This window comes from Saccopteryx bilineata, chromosome 10 (assembly GCF_036850765.1).
Source record: "Saccopteryx bilineata isolate mSacBil1 chromosome 10, mSacBil1_pri_phased_curated, whole genome shotgun sequence".
NCBI lineage: Eukaryota > Metazoa > Chordata > Mammalia > Chiroptera > Emballonuridae > Saccopteryx > Saccopteryx bilineata.
This window is the reverse complement of record NC_089499.1, coordinates 5732208-5752697: the sequence shown is the minus strand read 5'-3', so window position 1 is coordinate 5752697 and position 20490 is coordinate 5732208. Positions and strand designations below refer to the sequence as shown.

General features: G+C 60.6%; 1 protein-coding gene across 2 annotated transcripts in view; it reads left to right on the top strand.

The window, feature by feature from the left end:
- The first annotated feature begins 466 nt into the window (after nt 1–466).
- The window catches only part of SEMA3F (semaphorin 3F), a 30361-nt gene continuing 10337 nt past the window's right edge, over nt 467–20490 (top strand). For both annotated transcript variants that reach the window (XM_066244581.1, XM_066244580.1), the window contains exons 1-3: nt 467–1008; nt 4971–5130; nt 20329–20489. In XM_066244581.1, coding sequence (XP_066100678.1) covers nt 5019–5130; nt 20329–20489 — 273 coding nt within the window. In that variant the 5' untranslated portion in view covers nt 467–1008; nt 4971–5018. The remainder of the gene's footprint in view (nt 1009–4970; nt 5131–20328; nt 20490) is intronic.

Sequence of the window (20490 nt, the reverse complement as noted above, 5' to 3'; positions counted from 1 at the left end):
CCGCCACCTGCTGAGCGTCCAGGGCAGTCCTAGGTCCTGCGCTGCGGGGCTCACGCACGCGGTCGGCCGGCAGGGAGTGGGAAAGAGCTGCACGACAAGGGGTGCGCAGGTGAGCGCAGGCTCGTCGCTCCCCGGCACGCACGCCCTTCCCGCTAGGGAATTGAGTGCCCGGGTAAACACCAGGCGCAGTGATCGCGGTGTATCCACCGAGAGACAAAGCCAGGGCGGGGCGGGGGCGCCGCCTGCGAAGCCGGGGCGGGGGCGCAGGGTGCAGATTAGCTTCCCCTGGCGCGGGCTGCCCCACTACCCGGGAGACCCGAGCCTAGCCCGCGGACAGGTGGAGGGGGGCGGGGTGGCGGTCGGGCGGGTCCCGCCCCGGGGGTGGGGCCGGGCGGGGCGGGGCTGCGCTATGCAAATGTCGCCCACGGGCGGCCAATTGCTGGCGCTCCCCGCGCGGCTCCGAGCACCCTGTCCCGCCGGCGGCCGCGAGACCAGAACCAGTGAGCTAGCGAACGGCAACGGTCTGGCGAACCCCGAGCGCAGCTAAGGGCCAGGGCGTGCGGCAAAGAGCAGCGCGGCCCCGCGCGGTCGCCGGGCCCCAGCCCAGCAACCAGGCGGGCACAGCGCCATCGGGCCGAGCTGAGCTCAGCGCCCCGCAGCCGAGTGCGCCGTCGTCCGCGCCCCGCGCCCCGCGCTCCGCGCGGGGGAATGCACCCTCGGCGCGCCGGCCAGGGGGCGCCCGCAGCCCACCTGGGGGGAGGCGGCCCCGAGCGCCCCTGAGCTTTCCCATGGCCCGGGCTGGGGCCCGGGGCCTTGGCTGCTGACGCGTTCGAAGCCCTCGGAACCCTTTAAGCCGGGGCCGCGGCGCCGACCCCGGTTCAGGTACAGCGACAAGAGGGCGCAGGCAGGGCCATGGCCCCGGGGGGCCGCTAGCGCAAGCCGGCCCAACCGGGAACGTCTCTGCCGCCGCTGCCGCCCGGGAGCCCAGACTCCGCCGCCGCGGAAGAGGTGAGTGCGGCGGGAACCGGGAGGGAGTGGGCAGGCGACGGGCCACCCTGCGATCCCTCTGGGACCCGCGGCACTGCAACTCTGCGGAAGTGTCCAAGGCGCGGGCATCAGAGGATCGGGGACTTACCGCCGACACAGGGGCGACAGGACTAGAGTGGGCAATGTACCTGTCCGGTCTGCCCGATCCTTTTGCATCGGGGTGACATGATGTGTGGATGATGTGCCCCGCGGAGTCACCAGTGTGCAAAGCAACTTTTCCCCATAAGATTCTGGGTGGGTAGGTGCTCTCTTACCCCCCCCCCCCCCCACACACACACACACTCCCACGTTCCTGGAGCGGGAATCCGGATGCCCCTTCTCCTGGTTCAGCTCTTTCTCCCACTAACGCCTCAGGCAGTGCTGTTCCCGGGTAGGTGCGCCTGCCCTGCCTCAGTGTCCCATCAGACGATCTTCTGCTCAAATGATGCGCTAGTCTGGCTGTCCCCACGTGGAGGGTCTCCCAGATCCTCAGGGCAGGAGGACCACCCGTCCCAAGGCTTTTCTCCCAGTATTGTGCCAACCCACTGGCCCCTAGCTTCCAGTTTAGGTTTGCTCTTCCAGCAGGGAATCTTGGTCCATTAGGGACCCAGCTGTATGTGGGGGCGTAGGTGAACTGGGGGCCTGCGGTCAAGTCCCATTTAAGCCGGCTGGGGTTTCAGTGAAGCGTGCAGGGGGACACCAGGACCTTGATGGGCTCTCCTAGAGCAGGTGGGACCAGAAGGTGTCAGGGTGGCCCAGGAGTGAGGCAGGAATGTAAGGAGGGGTCACCCAGAGCTAGGGCTGGGGTCCAGACTGGGCAAACAACTTCTCATTCTTGAGATAACTGTCTTTTGAATACCAGCCCATAAACACCTGGGGGAGGGGGTGAATTTATGGCACTGGTGTGGCCAGGTGGAGGGTTCCTGTCTTCCTGAATTCACCCGGATTGTCTCCCAGAAGCCCCTGTGCAGAATAGGGAAACTGCCCCCCCCCCCGGGGTTGGGAGGGACATCCCCGCTCAGGAGGTGAGATGGAGCTGGAGCCTTTTCCCCAGGCTGCAACAGGAGTGTGCCTGGACTGGACTGGGACTGGGGTGTCCTGGGAGGCGAAGGCACTGGGCACGCCTCCCCTCACTGCTGCCTCTCCGTTCCGAAGGAGGCAGATCTGGAAATGTGGCCGAGGGGAGAGAAGGCCAGCAGCCCAGCCTCCGCCCCCCCCCCCCACTGTTCCCCTAGGCATACCTTGAGGGGGAGGATGGAGCCAAGCCCAGGTGACCTTGACTGGGAACACCCTCCCACACAGACCACTGTGAAGGGAGAGGGGGGGTTCAATCCCAGCTCTGCTGGGGTGGCTCTGCTTCCTGATCCATGGGGTGTTGGGGGAGGGGGAAGGCCAAGGAGCCAGGAGGGAGCGCTGGCCTGCACAGGGGGAGTATCGAGGGGCTGGATAGGGGGTGGGGTGCTGTTAATAATTTCTTTCCCATGTTCCCCCACAGCCCCTGCTCCTGCCTCCCTTCCAGCCAGGCAGTTCTCAGCTCAGAGGAGCCAGCCTCCCTTCCCTGAGGCAGGCTGTCCACCCCCACCCCCATTCACAGCCTGGGAGGTCTGGAGCAGGCTGGAGAATTCTACCACCTAGCCCCCTGCCCCAAGCCCAGGTGCCTCTGGACCCCCTTGGTCCACCGCCCCTTCCCTGCACCCCTTGCCAGCCCCAGCTCCTCGGTTCTTTGTTCAAGCGTCTCTCTTCTGTCCCTCCCTCTCTCCTCCCTCTCTCCTCCTCCCTCCCGCCTGCCTTCCTCCCTTGCTCCCTCCCACCAGCCTTCTTTCCTTCCTTCCTTTTCTGCTCTCCTCCTGGTGGGCTCCCAGGTGGCGGTGCCTGTTCCTTCTCTGTCCACCCACCTGGGATAGCTGGCTGGGGGCTTCTCTGGGGCCGGGGCTGAGTGGCGTGCATCTGGGGGCTGGCAGCAGGGAAATGACTACAGAAATGCCTTCCCCATCCCTCCCCCTGTCCTTCTCCTTTCCTCTCTTCCCTCTCCTCTCTTCTCTTCTCCTCCGTCCCCCAGGCTGCCAAAGAAAGGGCCTGGACTTGGGCCTGAGTTCCCAACAGACTTATACATCCCACATTGACCCCTTTAAAGTGTCATTGCATTATTGGAGGTCCCTGTAGGGGCCCAGTAGGGCAAAGTTCTCCACTTTTCTGGACATCATGGGGGACTCCAACACTGTCCTTGTGACCCTGACCTTGTCACCATGAAAATGGATGCAGGAGAAATGAGGTCATGGGGAGGAGGAGAGGTGGATCAACCTGAGCCCTCTGGTACATAGGATCAAAGGTCTCTGAGGGACCCAGGCTGCATCTTGCCACCCCCAAGTCAGAACAGTGTCTCCCAACTTCCTTGAGCCCCACCCCACTAGCAGGTCAAGTTCTTGAGCAAACATATGCCCGTGAAGACATGTGTGGGCATGCAAGTGAGGATGTGTGTGTATGTACATTTATCCACGACTGTTAGTGGGGGCCTCCTTGTGTACCCCGAGGGTGATGTGGCTGCACAGCCCTTTCCCACCTGCCCGGCTCATCAGAGCCTGCCATTCAGTCGCCCAGGGCCAGCAGCTGGCAGCTCGGTGCCCCACAGACAGGAGGAGGGCTGTGTGGGTTCTCCCCTCCTCTGGCCGGTGACGGGACATGAGAGGTGTGTCGGGCACTCCACAGAGGGTGTTCCCGCAGAGGGCACCACCTGGGGAATGTACCAAGAGTCCTGAAGCTGCACTTCCTGTCTGAGGAACCATGAGTGCTTTGCCTTAGCAGGAGAGGCAAGGGCTTGGGAACGCGGGTCAAGGGAGGGCACCAGGGTCTGTCTGGTGAGGCCTGGCAGTCAGATGTGGCACCTAGGCCTTGCTTCAGCCTGTGTCAGGCAGTGCAGGCCACAGTTACCCCTCATCCCACCCCAGGGTCCTAACACTGACCTGGGGTCTTGCCTTCCATGTGGGAAAGGGAATATAGGCAGGGCAGAGCTGGAGGATGGGGCTCACATTGTCATTCTTGGTACCCCCACCTCCAGTGCATCTGGGTGGGGGGGTTGGGAGTTGGCGCTGGTTTTTGCCTGGAGGGAGCAATATGTTCCGACAACTGGTGCTGGGCTGCGTTTACCCAACAGCCAGCCTGCCTGGGGAGACAATATTTGAAAAACATAGTATTGAAACTTGGACCTGCTGGGGGTATAGAAGTTCTGCAAGAGAGACTGCAGGCCCACCCAGGCTGGCCAGCCATCCTGGCTCCCCTTTTTCATCCTCTAGAGGCAGAGCTAGAACTTTTCCTAGCAGGAAGTCCTTCTGTATGTCTGACCTGGATCCCTCTTACTGTAATTTCAGTAAAAGTAGACTGCTATTCTTTGCCTCTCTTTTTCTGGTTGCTGTGTGTCTCCCTCATCCTCCTCTCTCCCACGTACCTCACCCCCAAAATCAGGTCCAGATTTTCCTATACTGGGAGGAGTGGCTTTGCTGGAGCAGGCAGGGCTGAACCCACCTCTTTCTCCCAGTCCTTGAGGTGGGAGAGGGATGGGACAGCTCACTTGATTTGGTGGGGGGTACAAGGAACAGAGCCTGTTAGGAAGGCAGGGGGCTGCAAGATCACCTGCTTGAGCTGGGCCCTGTGAATGGATTGCAGGGTGTTGGGGAGTTTAGTCTCCAGTTGCCCCTGTTAACTCTGCAGACCCCAGGCTATACCTGGTTGCTTAGACAAAAGCAGGGACAAGAAAGTATGTGAGGTTTGCATTCTGGGGCAACTGTAGCCCCCAGCTGAGGGCGTGAGCAAGGAGATCCCAGTAACCCTATTTGTTCAGATAGGCGGGGAAATTGAGGTACCTCGGGCAGAATTACACAGGGAAATGTGGGCGGGGCAGGACTCCCCCAACTGCCTCACACATTCTCACCCTGGTTCTCCCTTCCCAGGTGTCCAGACAGCTGAGCCTGCTTTCTGGGCCCTTGGCCCTTCCCACGATGCCTGTCGCTGGTCTCCTCCTCTGGGCTTCCCTAGTGATTGGGGCCTGGCCAGCCACCCCCATCCAAGACCACCTCCTGGCCACGCCCCGGGTCCGGCTCTCATTCAAAGGTAAGAGGCCACATTGCTGTTCCCGGCCCCATCCTCTGTGCACAGCACTTGGCCCATTGCCCAGGAGAGAAAGGAGAGGTCAGGGCAAACAAGGACAAATTGTGCAGCCATATGGGCCGCCCTGGTGAGCGTGTGGTGGGGACAGGGAGGTGGTGATCTGCTGGGAAAGGCTGGAAACTGAGCTGCTTAGGCATTTCGGAGAAGGGTCCTGAGTCTGCGTCCCTTCTAGAGTCAGAAAGTGAGGTCTCAGGCTGGGTGGCCTCAGGTCCGCAGAGTGTCTCCCTCTGTGACACTCTGTTGCAGCTGTGACTCCTTTCAAACTTGTGTTTGCAGAGGCCCTTCCTTGCCACTGCTATGTGTCTGGTTCTGCCCCAGGAAGTCCCTGGGATGGAGGGTCAGATGGTCCTGCAGATACTGAGACTTCGGGAAGCTGGAGGAGCAGGACCTGCTCGCAGGGATGTGGGTGCTTGAGGAAGCTGCCCGTGGGTCTTCAGGTGGGCGTGGCTCCCAGGACCTGGGGAGGGTGCTGTTGGCTGTGACTGGGGGTCAGGCCACCTGGTGAGATCTGGGAGAGCCTGTGCTATGGTGACAAGCTTAAGCCCCTGAGATCCCCAGGGAGCACCTTGCTTTGGAAGTGCCTGGAAGTTTTAATGATGGGTTGGGGTCTGCAGAGAGAGAAGCTGGTTCCACAGCTTCATCCCCTCAGCACCTGACCCACCGGGCAGGGCAGGGGACCGGGTGTGGCAAGCTGTACAGAGGGCTCACTCACTAGCCACTCCCTCCAAGGTGTATGTGATCCGAAGAGTCTGCTCTCAGCCTGGGACCAGGGGCCGTGGCCATGCTGGAGCCTGGGGGGCCTGCGGTCACTCCTGACTTCTCAGCCTTGGTGGCCCTCCTCTGGCCTGAGGTCACTTTGTCCAGCCGCTTGCCCTGGGTGGGGTTGACTCAGCCCTGGCAGGCCAGATTTCCGGGCACACATATTGGGGTGAAAGGCTGGGCCAACCTCTTTCCTTCCTCAGGCTTGGCTGGGACCCAGCCGTCACCTCACCGTGTTCCTATGTTCCCATGTTCCCCAGCAGAGCCCCTCCCCTAGCCTTATCCTGACCCTGCACTGTGATGGGGATGGTAGGGAAAGAATGTCTGAGACTGGGCCTGGAGGGGGTCCGGTGCATGGCCTGAGCAGTGGGCAGAAGAGGGAATCCGCTTGGTGTGTGAAAGCAGCCCCCTCTCCTGCGCCTGGAAGATGAGATACTTATTCTGCTGACACCTCCACCTTCTCTGGTGGAATTCCTCAGAGCAGATTAACCCATCTTAAAGGGGCCTCACTCCCTTTCCTTCTCCTACAGCCCAGAGGGAAGGAAGGGTGGCTTGGTCCCCCAACTGCAGGAACCTTGGGGCCCAGACATCTACTCTGGGCGTTATTTTTGTCATCACCCTGGAGATCCATGAGAGGTAGCAGGAAGGACGAGGCTCCTTTTAAACCTTCTTGGATGTCCAGGGCCAAAGGGACAAAGCCTTTTGTTCCTGTTTTCCAGAAAGAGAAACCGAGGCCTGGGCAAGGCCAAGGTCAGGCAGGAGGCAGAAGTGAGGCCAGAAATAGAACCCTGGTGTCCTGGTCTTGTCGACGCCTGACGCCCACATCAGTCAGGTCGATTCCCTCTCAATTAGCTCTGAAGCCAACACCCGCGGTGACTAAAAGCCCAGCTCCTGGCAGCCAGCCTGTGGTGGTGCTGACGGCCCCAGCAGCCCGGGGTGGGGCTGCGAGGTCCCCGGGGCCACCCGTCCCTGGGCCTCCCTGCCTTTGCACACAGAGGTGGCCCTGCCCTGAGTGGTCTTTCCTGCTTCCCACTTGATCTCATGTCCTAGTTTTATGGCTAGTGTCACTTAGTTGTAGCAGATACAGACACCTGCCACACACCAGGCCCTATGCTGAGTACGGAAGACTCGGCAGTGCACAAGAGAGGGTACTGACAGCCAAAGCGGTTGAAAGACAAGGGACACCCAGTTGTCTGCGCCACCTGGGAGCCTGGCACTTACTGGGCACCAGGCTCCAGGCTGGGCGTCTCGGCCAGCTCACATCCACAACGTGGCCCTCGGTGAGGAGTAAGTCCTCACCAGGTGTTTGTAGAGTGAGAACGGAGACCAACACCTACAGAAACTGGGGTCACACAGCCAGGCCAGGGGCGGGGAAAGTAGGGGCTTCTCCTCCTAGGTACACAAGAGGCGCACAGAGAGGGGTGCTCTCAAGCACTGGCTCCATGCCTCAGTTTCTCCATCTGTGCCTTAGATAGATGTAAGAGCTGGCACACCAGGCCTCAGGGACTTGGCCTAGGTTCGTCCCCTCCCCCGTCTGGGTCCTGCTGCTGTTGGGTGGTGCTGGCACGAGGGGCCATCCTACCCAGGGCAGATAAAGGGACAAAGGCAGGAACTGGGCCAGACTTGGGCCTGCTGCCTGCCCGTCTGCCTGGGCACCCCAGCCAGGCCTAAAGCGAAGAGGGTGTAGGGGACAAGGGATCCGGGTTGCATCAGAGTTGGGGCTCCTGCACCCCACCTCCTGAGCCTCCATCTGCAGCACAGCCAAGGTTGGGCAGAAGTGAGGGTTCAAGTGGGGAAAATTGCCAGGAGTGGGCAAGGTATTGTTAGGGAGCTCATGGATGTTTGGGACGAGAGAGCCTGGATGGTAGGACCCTCTTCCTTCCACCCTTCCTTGCCTGGGCCTGGAGTCCCCTGAAGCCCAGAGTCACGGGCCGGGTCCAGGAGAAAAAGCTCTCCTTCCCCCACCCTGAGAGGGCACCACCTTGGCTGCAGCAGGGAGGTCCCAGGGCCCTGCCAGGTCTTTTGTTCAGCTTGGGGAATGTTTACTTTTCACCAGGAAGCCACCCCACGATACACTGCTGCTGCCTGGGCTGGCTTTGGCCAGCACTTGGGGCCAAGAGGTGCTTGGTGGGGGAAAGAGGGCATGAGATGACCTGAGGTGCTGGGCTGCTGGGAAAACTGAGGCAGGGGTAGGGATGTGGAACAGGAGGTTATCTTACCAGAGGAGGTCAGGAAAGATGCCAATAATAGAAATAACTGTAGGTGCCTCTGATGATAACCAAGCGGTGGCCCCTCCAAGGCCTGAGGGGGCCTCCCTCCCCAGGTTTCCTGTGAGGCCTGAGACCTAGGGGCTCCCCAAGCCACTCAGGAGCAGGACCAAGATGGAGCCTGGCTCTGCCTGATGTCTGAGCCTCTCCCAGCAGAGTGGAGGGCGCCTGGGGGATGCAGGCCCAGCCCTGTCCCCCAGCTCAGGGGCCAGGTGCCAGGGCCCCGCAGTGCTGGCTTCAGTCTTCCCGGCCTCGCCTGCCAAGGCGAGGACTGAGGTCACACCGGGCAGGTGCTCACGCCCCGAGGAAGCTCTCTCCCCTCAGAAAACGAAAACCAGGGTCCTGGAGAGACAAGAGCTCCTGTGTCCACAGTAGCCCTGGTTCCTGGAGAAGGAATGGGGGATGTGGGTCCGTCTGCCCCTGTGTCTCAGGGGCTCGTGGCCCCGGCGGCCCAGAACAGTGCCACCACTTAAACCATGTGCATGTGGCACCAGGGAGTCAGTCTCCAGGCTGCCTTGTTAGAAGAGGATGAGATCGCAGGGCCAGGGGGTCGCAGTGGGTGGGGGTTGTGCCCAGGGGTGGAGGTGGGAGTTAGAGGGCCCACCCTTACCCCTAGGGGCTCCCTTCAGATGGTGGGAGAGGAGGTGAGGAGCTCGGAGACCCAGGGTGGCAGCAGGGTGCTGGCGAGGACTCAGGTGGCTTAGACAGCCACAGGGATATTGGGAGCTAGCAAACCAGAATGGGTGTGGGTTCCAGGATGAGCCAGGAAAGAGGGAGGAAGGAAGACCCAGCTCATGAACTTGAGCCCAGATCCCTGCATTTTGGATCAGCTTTCCTGGAAATGGGAGCTGCTTCCCTCCTGAGAGGGAACTTGGAAGTGGCCACTTTGGGAGTTGGGAGGTCCTGGGGGCTGGCACCTCGCCCCTCAGCTGGCCAGAACCGGCCCTTGGAGAGAGTGGGGACAGGTTCTTGTGCTTGCAGGGAACCTGTCTGAGGCCCCGCCTGAGTTAGCCAGGCCGGGGCCGAGGCCTTCAGCTGTGGTCCTGCTGGGTCCAGCCAAGCTTCCGATGGGACCGCCTCTGGTCAGGCCTCAGCGGCAGAGGTCTGGTCTCTGGTTCCCTGGTACAACACCCGCCCCTCCCTCCCTGGCTCCAGCTTCCCTTGGCACTGAGCGAGGAGCTGGTGCATGCTCAAGAAGTAAATCATGTTCCTTGGCAGCCCCCGCTGCTTCGTAATCGTAAAGAATTTAAAGAGAAACCGCCAAGATAAAGATCTCATCCCAGCCCATAAAAGCGTCTCTCTCACCCTGTGGCTCAGGAGGCCGCAGCTTCGGAGTGGGCTCCTGGCTGTCTGCACCTGCATGTTTGCACCCCAACCCTGTGACCTCTCCAGAGAAGGTGCAGGCCCAGCCCGTGTCTTCAGAGCCATGGGTGCCTGGCTCCTGACTCCTGGGAGACCTGCAGCCCCCCGCCCCAGGGTAGGGCGTGGGGCACTGGACTTTGGTAGAGTGCAGAGGTGGGTGGTGGTTGAGAGGGCTGGCTGGGAAGGCAGACAGACCCCATTCTATCCTTGTCAGCTGGATGACCTCGGCCTAGTGGCTTAGCTTCTTCAAATCCCGGTCTCTCCCTGGCCCTGTGGAAGTGGCATTCTGAAGGCTCAGGCTGCCCTGCAAGCATTTTGGCTGTGGGTGGACCTCAAGTAGCAAAGTCCCTCTGTGTCCCGGTTACCTCGTCTGTAAAATGGGGTTACAAATGGTACCAGCCTCATCGTGTTGTTCGGGAGGATTAACTTTGTGAGTACAGTTGCGGCCCAGGGAAGGAAGTCTCAGTAACCAGGAGCTGTGCTGAGGATGGCATTTAGGAGAGGGCTGATCAGGGAGGTGCCCTAGTAGTCCCAGGATGGTGTTTAGAAAGGGCTGCAGGAGGGACCCAAAGCCCTGTGGGGAGAGTGGGGTCAGGAGGAGAACAGCTACTATGGCCATCTCGGCAGGCTTCATGGAGGAGGCTACATCTCAAATAGGGGAAGGGAGATTGGGGGAGAGGGAGGAGCAGGAGCAGAAGCAGGTGTGTGTGCTGTAGCACCTGAGGAAAGGCAAAGTGCTGGAGGGAGGCTTGCACTTGGTGCCAGGATGTACTTTGCAATTTCTCCTTGGGATTTTTAAGCTCTTTTTAATTCCAGCAGAGGTGACACATCCCCACTGTGGGGAGATCTAGTGCTAGAGATGCATTTGGGGAGGGGATGCCTTGGAGGGGGCTCTCCAGGACTGAGCTCCCCGGTCAGCTGCAGCGGCCCCTCTGCAGGCACTGTTCTGACTTCTGCAGCTTGTGCTGGGGTGACCAGACCTGGGCGGCTCACTCGGGCATCTGCACAGCTGGGCGGAGAGCTTGTTGGCCTGATCTGGCCTGGCTAGGCGCTGTCTTGGGAATCTGAGCCCCGCCTCAATGGGGCCCTTGGCACTTCAGAGAAGCAGAGAAGATTCCTGCTGCATTTTTCTTAGAAATAGCAAGAGGGCCTTTGCCAGAGGCCTGGATGCCAGAAGGCTTCGGTCTGAACCCCAAACCCCGCTCACGTGGGTGCCTGAGCCTGGGGGGTCTGCAGCCCCACCCCCCAGCCCGACTCAAGGCTGCTGAGCAGCCCCAGAGAGCGAGCAGAAGCTTCCTGGGGTCCAGCCCTCGACCACCGGTTCTGACCCAGCAAAGATGGGGCCAGGTGGTGGCTGTTGAGGACTCAGGAGGCCAGCCTGGGGGAGGGGGCCTTGCTCGGCTGACTGGTGGCGTTTGCACTGGGGCCGCCCTGCACGTACTGGCATCTCCGCAGGCAGGGACAGCCCCAAAGCATAGCTCCCTTTGGGGATCAGGAAGCTTTGGAGCATGTGGCCTCGGCTCCAGGCCCCCCTTCCCCCGCTCTTCCTTCCTTCCTTCCCCCATCCACACCTCACTTGCCTCCACCCCCTCCCATCACCACCCTGACCCGTCCTTGGCTTCCTACCCGGACATGCTCTTTCCTCTGAGCTCTCCGCTCTTAGCCAAGAGCTGTGGTTCTTCCCGCTGAAGGCTCGGCGGTGATGCCCTCATTTCCCTTCCAGGGCAGAGTCTGTGTCCGTGCCGCTCGGCCAGCGTGCTTGGCTTCTGTGGGTCATACACTGGCACGGGCACGACAGCAGCTGGATGTCGTAGTCTGGTCTCCTGCATCGCTGAACGGGGGGCCTCTGCTCAGGGCCCGTGCTGTCACTTTGTGCAACACCTTCCTGTCCCACCACAGACCTTCCCGCGTGGGCTCCTGACTCAGCCACACTGCTCCCCCAAGGCTGACCCTGAGCACACATCTGGCTGTGCAGTGCCTCAGTTTCCCTACCCAAATGTTGAGCAGAGGGCTAAGACTGTCGGGACAAACTGGGAATCTTTGGGTAGGTGATGCGAAGGGACCCCAGGAGTCCAGGAGGGCAGCAGAGATGGGGGCTGAGCCTGTTGTCCCATCCTGGCCTGTCTGTCTGGTTGATTTATCGGGGTAAATGAGCCATGGAGAGTTTGTTGTCTTTTGCAGTCGCAGGGAGGAGGAGGTGGCTGAGGAAGGAGTGAGGGGTTTCCGGGCCAGGTCTGGAATGTGGGAGGAGGGGCAGGCCCCTGGGCCTGTGGAACGGGAGGCATGGTGGTCATTTCACTGTCCCCACCTGAAAAGTGGGTCAGTGCGGCCCTCCCCCTCACAGCCAACCTGTCTCCCTGCCCCCGCCACCCTTCTTGGGGCACATTCCTCTGTGAGCCGCTTGCCCGCCTGGCCCCGTCTTCCTGTTCCGGGCACAGGGCCGCCCTGCCCGCCGGGCCAGCTCCCTTCCCCGCTGCGTCCTTTCCGAGGGGGTGACGGCTCTGAGCTCGGCCTGGCCGGTCAATGCCAGACCTTCTCATCATCAGCTTGTGAACTTAGGGTCCCTGTAGGACCTCTTGGCCCCTGAGCCACCACCCAGACCTGGTACAATCAGGTACCGTGGGGCTTGGCGGGGGCACCTGGGCTGAGGAGCCCCTACCTGCTGGGACAGAATGGTTGAAAGTCACTGACATCCTGCCAGGGAGGTATAGGACCTCTGGTTCCGGCTAGCCTGTGTGCCAGGGAGTGGCCCTGCCGCCCCTTGCCCCCTGGCTTTTCCTGTACCCCCAGCCTGTCCTCTCCTGGGCGGAGCAGGTGGGCGCTGGGGCGGAACGGGCGTGGGAACAGTGTGCCGCAGTCCCGGTCCCAGGCCTAGCCTCTGCCCCAGCCTTCAGTCCCCAGCCCCAGGGCCAGACCCAGTCCCAGCCACAGCCCCAGGATCTGCCCCAGCCACAGCTCTGGCCCCAGCTCCAGCCCCAGGCCCAGCCACAGCCCCAGGCTCTGCTCCAGCCACAGCCCCAGCCCCAGGCTCTGCCCCAGGCCCAGCCCCAGGCCCAGCCACAGCCCCAGGCTCTGCCCCAGGCCCAGCCCCTGCCCCAGGCCCAGCCACAGCCCCAGGCTCTGCCCCAGGCCCAGCCCCAGCCCTGCGAGTGGGAAGGGAGCCGGCAGTGGAGCTCTAGCCTAGCTGGGTGGCTCCTCTCTCAGGCTCCTGTCCAGCTTGGTGTTTACTGAATAGCTGGGATGTTTACAGTAGCCCTTAAGAAGGGGCCCCTCATTGCAGAGGGTTTCCCATCTTGAGGATTCCATTGGAGGCTCCTCCAACTCCCTGCCTCCCCACACCCCTGGGATAGGCATGTCAGGGATGCAGAGCTACACCCATCCCCGCTCTTGCCAAGGCTGGGCCAGTGTCGAGGCGCCTGCCCCTCCACCCTCCACTGTGTCCTTGGGTCCCTCTCCCCTGGAGGAGCCGACAGTCCCAGGAAGAGGCAGCTGTAGGTGGTGAATGTGTAACTGGTAACTGGGTCCCCAGTTCAGACATTTAAATTCGATTCAATCAGAGTAGTTATTGAATATAAACATGCCGAGTCATTTACATGTTAATTACGTTGAATGGACTAGAGGCCATAATTAGTTGCTAATTGGGTGAGTGCCGCTGTAATTGGTCTGGTTGTGTTGGCATCGACCTGGCTCACCTGCCTGGGGGTTGAGAGGGCTAAGTGTGGACGCTCCTGAGGCCGCGGGGTCTCCAGTCTGGAGAGCCTGGCTCAGGGGTGGGATTGGAGTGGACAGAGACTGAGGGGCTCAGGGCCAGAGGGACCTGGAGCCTGCCTCGTGTAGGAGGATGCGACTTAAACCCAAGGCAAAACCCTGGATCTGACTTCTAGGGCTTTCCATCCAGACATCCTGGGATGGGGGTGGGGGGACCAGGAGAGCCAGCCCCAGACCATCAGTGACAGCCCCCCTGCCTAGCCCCTCTGGGAGCTGGACCTGGACACAGGGGAAGGGCCCGAGAGAGGACCTCTGGGAACACCAGGCAGGTGTCACGCTGGTCCATCCTGCTGATGCTGGGCCTGGGTGGGCCTGGCCAGTGCTGGAGCCTCGGCACTGGGGTGTGGGGGAGGTGGGTATGCTGGGCAGGGGGTAAGGTACGTGCAGGCTTTGGGGTGGCCCTGCCCCCAGCTCCGCCCGGCTGGGGCTCCCAGGGTTGCAGGGCTGTGGCCAGGGGCTGAGGCCTTCCGGCTGGCCACTTATTAAAAGAGGATTAGGCCAGGAGCCAGGGGGCCAGCCTAGCCCCTGGGCCTTCTTCTGGGGCCCCTTGAAGCTTTGGGGAGATGGGAACGGAGCTGGGGCCATCCTTCCCTAGAGCCCCGGGGGTGTCCAGTGGGGACAGTCGGGAGTCATGTCGTTGCCCCTGCTCCCGTCGTCTCCTCGTCTGCCTCAGTCTTCCTCGTCAGGAGGGCTGAGGATGAAGGACTGCCAGACCCTGGCCAGCGCCCCCACGCTGGGCCCTTAAGCTCATTTCTCTTTGGCCTGGGGATTAGGACTGCACCAGCCCACGTGAGGTCAGAGGTCAGGGCTGGGCTGCAGGGACCTGTCTATCACCCCCAATACCCAAGCACAGCCAGCAGCAGGGACCTTGTCAGTCAGGGCCTGCTGCTTTGTGGAGCTGTAACCAAGGGGGCGGGCGCCCACCTCTGCTCCAAGGGCCCCCTTTTCGCAGCAGACCCGGTGTCCTAGAGACAGTCTGCAGGGGTCAGGGCCCTCCCCCTCGGGGTCTGCGGGGGGTGGGGGGGCCGAGGCTGCAGACACGCCTCCTCGGTGCTGCCCTCGCCCACCACCTCCCTTAATGTCAGGCAACATCAGTTGCTTCCAGAGACGAGGACATGGAGACCCCCAGACAAAGCCCCCTCCACACTGAGAACACTCCTGCATCTGGGCCTTTGCCAGGCCATTCTGGGCCACGGGGTAGGACTAGAGGCGGGAACGGCTGCGGAAATGAGGTGTCTGATGCCAGAAAAGGCTCTTCCTTCCCTGACGAGTACGGGAAAAGCCTTCCGGATGTGGCTCCACCCAACCTGTGCCCAGCCTGGGTGAGGGTATGGGGGTGGGGTGCCCTTCCCAGGAGGTACTGCCCAAGCACATCACTGTCCCTCCCCAAGGTCAAAGCTTATCCAGACTTGAGACCCAACACCCACAGTGCCTGGCCCCTCCCTCAGTGTTGCCATGGGGACGGGAGAGAGGTGGCACTCCTGCCATCAGAGCTGGGCCTGGGACAAGTAGAGCAGAGGTGGAGACCAGCCTGAAGGCGTGACCAGGCTGGGTCCACATCAGCCACATACTCGCCAGTGACCCCTTGGCCCCCAGGTCCTTGGCCCAAGTCCCCGCTCCTTAGAGAGGCTGGGGTCCAGCTGGAGCCAGCCCTGCCAACGCTGCAGGTGTCAGAGCAGGGTGCAGAGCGCCACGCGGCGGCTTCCTGTCCTGCCCCGGGCTTCTTGGAGCAATGAAGGCTCCTGTTGCTTTGCCCTGCGGTAGAGTGGGAAGTGGGGACAGGGCACCAGGATGACGTGAGGTGAGCACCGCCCCCCGGAGCTGGGGCTGTCATGGGGCCCCTTGCTCTCGTTCTTTCCCACAGCCTGGCGTGAGCGAGCGGAGCCCTCCAGCCCTCGGTGGAGAAGGCCAGAGTTCCCACACCCGGTTTACTCGGGGCGCCTGGGGAACTCCCACCCTCTCCCCTCAGTTTCCCCTTCGGGAAGCTGTCTTCGAATGGATGATTTGGGGTCTTACTCTGCTCCTGTGGGTCTGGGGTAGGGCGGAGCGGGGTTGGAGTTAGGGGAGAGTGGGGGCTGAGTCAGGAGGAAGCCCCTTCCTGCCCGTGGCCCCCTCCATTTCGCACAACAGCACTAGGAAATGGGGAGGCAAGTACTGGGCCTGCAGATGGGTGTCCTCCAAGACATGGTGACATCTGGGAGGCCTTCTGTGGGGAAGGAGCTTCCTCTCCCGCCAAGGCAGAGATGCACCATAAAAGATGGCGGGGGGCAGGGCCTGAGAGGTGGTCCAGGCAGGAGCAGGAGGCTCAGAGCCAGAGGGCCCTGGCTGGGGTCGTGAAGCCAACTCCAGAGCCCCCGTCCAACTCAGATTTTTAACCTTTTGTCCCACTCCTCCCCTGCCCCCACCAAGTTTCCACAGTCACCAAAGCATCATGTCCTGTGACAACAGAGCCATTGACGCCATATCCCGTGGCCACTGGAAGGGATCCCAAGGGTCCTGAGTCATGTGCATCTGCCCTGTCAAGGCAGGACAAGTCACCTTCTGGCCCTGGCCATCCCAGTGGGCAGTCCCCACCACCAGGAGTGGCTTTGCCTTGGTCCAACTCCAAAAGGCCATGGGCCTCGGTGGGAATCCCACCTTCCGTGCGCCCTGGCATGTCACCTCCCTTCTCTGTGCCTTCATGTCCACATCTGTGAAGTGGGTGTTAGGAGCACAGGGCTTTGCACACAGTAGGTGCTGGCTGACTGAGAGGCTCCCAATACCCCTCTCTCCCTCTGCCCAGGGTCGGGACGTGGAGGCTTGAGAGGTAGGATGTCAGATCAAGGCTAGTCTTCTGCTCCGTGTAAATCTGTTTCTTCATCTGAATGGGGGTCCTGCCCTCTGCCCCTCATACAGACAGGGACAGAGCCTGGAGTGCTGGGGCCTGGAGCCCAGGAGGGGGGCTTGGACCTGGGGCGTGGCCATGGGGAGTCACAGCATGGCAGAGGGGCAGCGTTGGAGGGCCTGGATGCTAGAGGTCCAAGGCTGGCCAGGGTGAGGGAGAGGAGGGATTATGGTTCGTTTCATTTCTGGGGCTAAATGTTTGGAGCTTTCCTCACTCCCAGTGCCCGAGTCTGAAAGTGCCAACTTGAGCCTCTGCCTCCCTCCCCACCATTGTCCCCCAAACACCCCTTGTCCCAGCAGGACCAGTAAGGGCACAACCAAACCATGCCCCCAGCCGGGGTATAAATAACCGCTGGCGGGCTGTTCCAGCCTGGGGGGGCTCCGCTGGCAGCCCCACTTCCTCTCGGGCCACTTCCTGGCCCTGGGGGTGGGGGAGTGTTTACTTTCCTGTTGTCACTATGGCTGAGTGGCCAGGCGGGGGGACTCCAAGTGGCCCAACAACAGGTGCAGGACAGGTGCCCAAGCTGTCCTGCCCGGGACTTCAGAGGCGCCGCTGGACAGGCAGGCAAGGCCGCAGCCAGGCAGGGATCGGCCCTTTGATCCCTCGGCGTCCCTGCGTCCCAGAGGTTGGCCAAGGTCATCATCTGTATTCTCTTGTCACCACACAGACAGAGCTGGACAGGGCAAGGCCTTTTCTTGCCCTCCAGCCCCTCAGATATGGGCTCTGGTTCTGCCATGGGAGTCCCCTGGCTGCCAGCCCACCTCACACGCCCGTCCCAGCACATTCGGGAGCCCTGTCCAAAGCTGCACTCAGTCCCCCCAGGTCTGCTCCTGGCCCCAGCACACAGCAGGGGTCAGGGTCAGCCAGGTCATTCCAGGACAGCTGCCTAGGTGGAGGGTGACCTTGACTTATGGAGTGGGGTCAGCTGTCTGGGGCCTTGGATCTCAGCTGTTCTCCTTCTCCAGGCCTTCCCCTTGGGGGCCCCAGCTGTGAGACGGGTAACCTCCTGTGAGATGGGTAACCACCTGTGAGCTGGGTAACCATCTGTGAGCTGGGTAACCTCTTGTGAGATGGGTAACCAGCTGTGAGATGGGTAACCAGCTGTGAGATGGGTAACCTCTTGTGAGATGGGTAACCTCCTGTGAGATGGGTAACCAGCTGTGAGATGGGTAACTTCCTATGAGATGGGTAACTTCCTGTGAGATGGGTAACCAGCTGTGAGATGGGTAACCTCCTGTGAGATGGGTAACCAGCTGTGAGATGAGTAACCAGCTGTGAGCTGGGTAACCTCCTGTGAGATGGGTAACCCCCTGTGAGATGAGTAACCAGCTGTGAGCTGGGTAACCACCTGTGAGATGGGTAACTTCCTGTGAGATGGGTAACCAGCTGTGAGATGGATAACTTCCTGTGAGATGGGTAACTTCCTGTGAGATGGGTAACCAGCTGTGAGATGGGTAACCTCCTGTGAGATGGGTAACCTCCTGTGAGATGAGTAACCAGCTGTGAGCTGGGTAACCTCCTGTGAGATGGGTAACCCCCTGTGAGATGAGTAACCAGCTGTGAGCTGGGTAACCACCTGTGAGATGGGTAACTTCCTGTGAGATGGGTAACCAGCTGTGAGATGGATAACCAGCTGTGAGATGGGTAACCTCCTGTGAGATGGGTAACCAGCTGTGAGATGGATAACTTCCTGTGAGATGGGTAACTTCCTGTGAGATGGGTAACCAGCTGTGAGATGGATAACCTCCTGTGAGATGGGTAACCTCCTGTGAGATGGGTAACCAGCTGTGAGATGGGTAACCTCCTGTGAGATGGGTAACCAGCTGTGAGATGGGTAACTTCCTGTGAGATGGGTAACCAGCTGTGAGATGGGTAACTTCCTGTGAGATGGGTAACCAGCTGTGAGATGGGTAACTTCCTGTGAGATGGGTAACCTCCTATGAGATGGGTAACCAGCTGTGAGATGGGTAACCTCCTGTGAGATGGGTAACCTCCTGTGAGATAAATAACCAGCTGTGAGATGGGTAACCTCCTGTGAGATAAATAACCAGCTGTGAGATGGGTAACCTCCTGTGAGATGGGTAACCACCTGTGAGATGGGTAACTTCCTGTGAGATGGGTAACCAGCTGTGAGATGGATAACCAGCTGTGAGATGGGTAACCGGCTGTGAGATGGGTAACTTCCTGTGAGATGGATAACCAGCTGAGATGGGTAACCAGCTGGTAGCCTCCTGTGAGATGGGTAACCAGCTGTGTGATGGGTAACCAGCTGTGAGATGGGTAACCACCTATGAGCTGGGTTACCACCTGTGAGATAGGTAACCAGCTGTGAGATGGGTAACCAGCTGTGTGATGAGTAACCAGCTGTGAGCTGGGTTACCACCTGTGAGATAGGTAACCAGCTGTGAGATGAGTAACCACTTGTGAGCTGGGTTACCACCTGTGAGATAGGTAACCAGCTGTGAGATGAGTAACCACTTGTGAGCTGGGTTACCACCTGTGAGATGGGTAACCAGCTGTGAGATAAATAACCAGCTGTGAGATAAATAACCACCTGTGAGATGGGTAACCAGCTGTGGATTAGGGAGATGGGTCGGGCATGATCTCCTGGGGGAATGCCTCATCTGACTCAGGACACGTGTGTGCATGTGAGCATACCTGGGCCCTGTGCAGACATGCATGTGCTCCTAAGTGTGCTGCCATCTCAAACCTCCTGTGCTGGTGAATATTCATCACCCTCATTATAATCTTCCCTCTCCTGCTGAGCTAAAAATAGCAAGGGATAGTGGGGGAGGGGCTTGCCAGGGGGACCCCCTGGCTCTGCTGCTCCCAGAGGAAGACTCCCAAGTTTCCTGGAAGTCCTGTGTCTGTCATTGGCCTGTCATTGGCCAAGTTCCCTCCTGTCCTTTATCCCCAGGGAGGAAGACATTCCCCAGCAACTTGGGGGTGGGAGGCCCAAACTGCAGGACTCATGCAGAAAAGAAAGGGAGGACTGGCCCTGGCCAGTTGGCTCAGTGGTAGAGTGTCGGCCTGGCGTGCAGAAGTCCCGGGTTCGATTCCCGGCCAGGGCACACAGGAGAAGCGCCCATCTGCTTCTCCACCCCTCCCCCTCTCCTTCCTCTCTGTCTCTCTCTTCCCCTCCTGCAGCCGAGGCTCCATTGGAGCAAAGATGGCCCGGGTGCTGGGGATGGCTCCTTGGCCTCTGCCCCAAGCGCTGGAGTGGCTCTGGTCACAACAGAGCGACGCCCCAGAGGGGCAGAGCATCGCCCCCTGGTGGGCAGAGCCTCGCCCCTGGTGGGCGTGCCAGGTGGATCCTGGTCAGGCGCATGCGGGAGTCTGTCTGACTGTCTCTCCCCGTTTCCAGCTTCAGAAAAAAAATACAAAAAAAAAGAAAAGAAAAAGAAAGGGAGGACTGAACTGGACCTTACCCCAACCCTGAGGACACTGCCACATTCCAAGAGGACCTCTTTCCTGGGAAAGGCTGTCCCTGGCTGCTTCAAAGTAGCCTGAGAATGCTGCCATTAGCAGCCTGGCGGGGCTGGGGGAAGCCCAGGCTGCTGGGCAGTACGGCTCCAGCAGGGCTTACCCATGTCCTGGCTAACCCACTCAGACAAGGTGGGGGCCTTGCTATGTGCCAGCTTTGCCCTCTGTCTGGTGGTAAGGACAGGGCACCCCGGCTCTGTGCCAGCGTCTGCGGGCTGTGTTGGATGTGCCTGACCCCCACCTCCTACTCATTAACCCTGTTAGGCTCCTGTGGGCACTGGCCGCACCCTGAGCATGGGAGCATCAACCCCGCCAGAGCAGACTCTTTGATGCTAGCCCACTCCCTGGCTTCTGTCCACTGCCCTTTCATTGGGACCCAGAGAGTGGCGGAGCTTGCTGATGAATCAGGGCTTTAGCTTTGGGTGTGGCCCCCCATGGCCTGCCCACCTGTCCTTTTTTTTCTGCCAGCAAGTCAAGGAATAGAGAGGGAGCTAAGGATTCCTTGGAGGGAAGGCTGGGGGTTAAGATGACCAAGTGGTGGGCGACCCCCTCTGCCAGAGAGGGTTTGACTAGATGGTTTCCAAGGGTCCCAATTGCTACCTTGCCCTCTGCCCACAGAGCTGAAGGCCACAGGCACCGCCCACTTCTTCAACTTCCTGCTCAACACCACTGACTATCGGATCCTGCTCAAGGACGAGGACCACGACCGTATGTACGTGGGCAGCAAGGACTACGTGCTGTCCCTGGACCTGCACGACATCAACCGCGAGCCCCTCATTG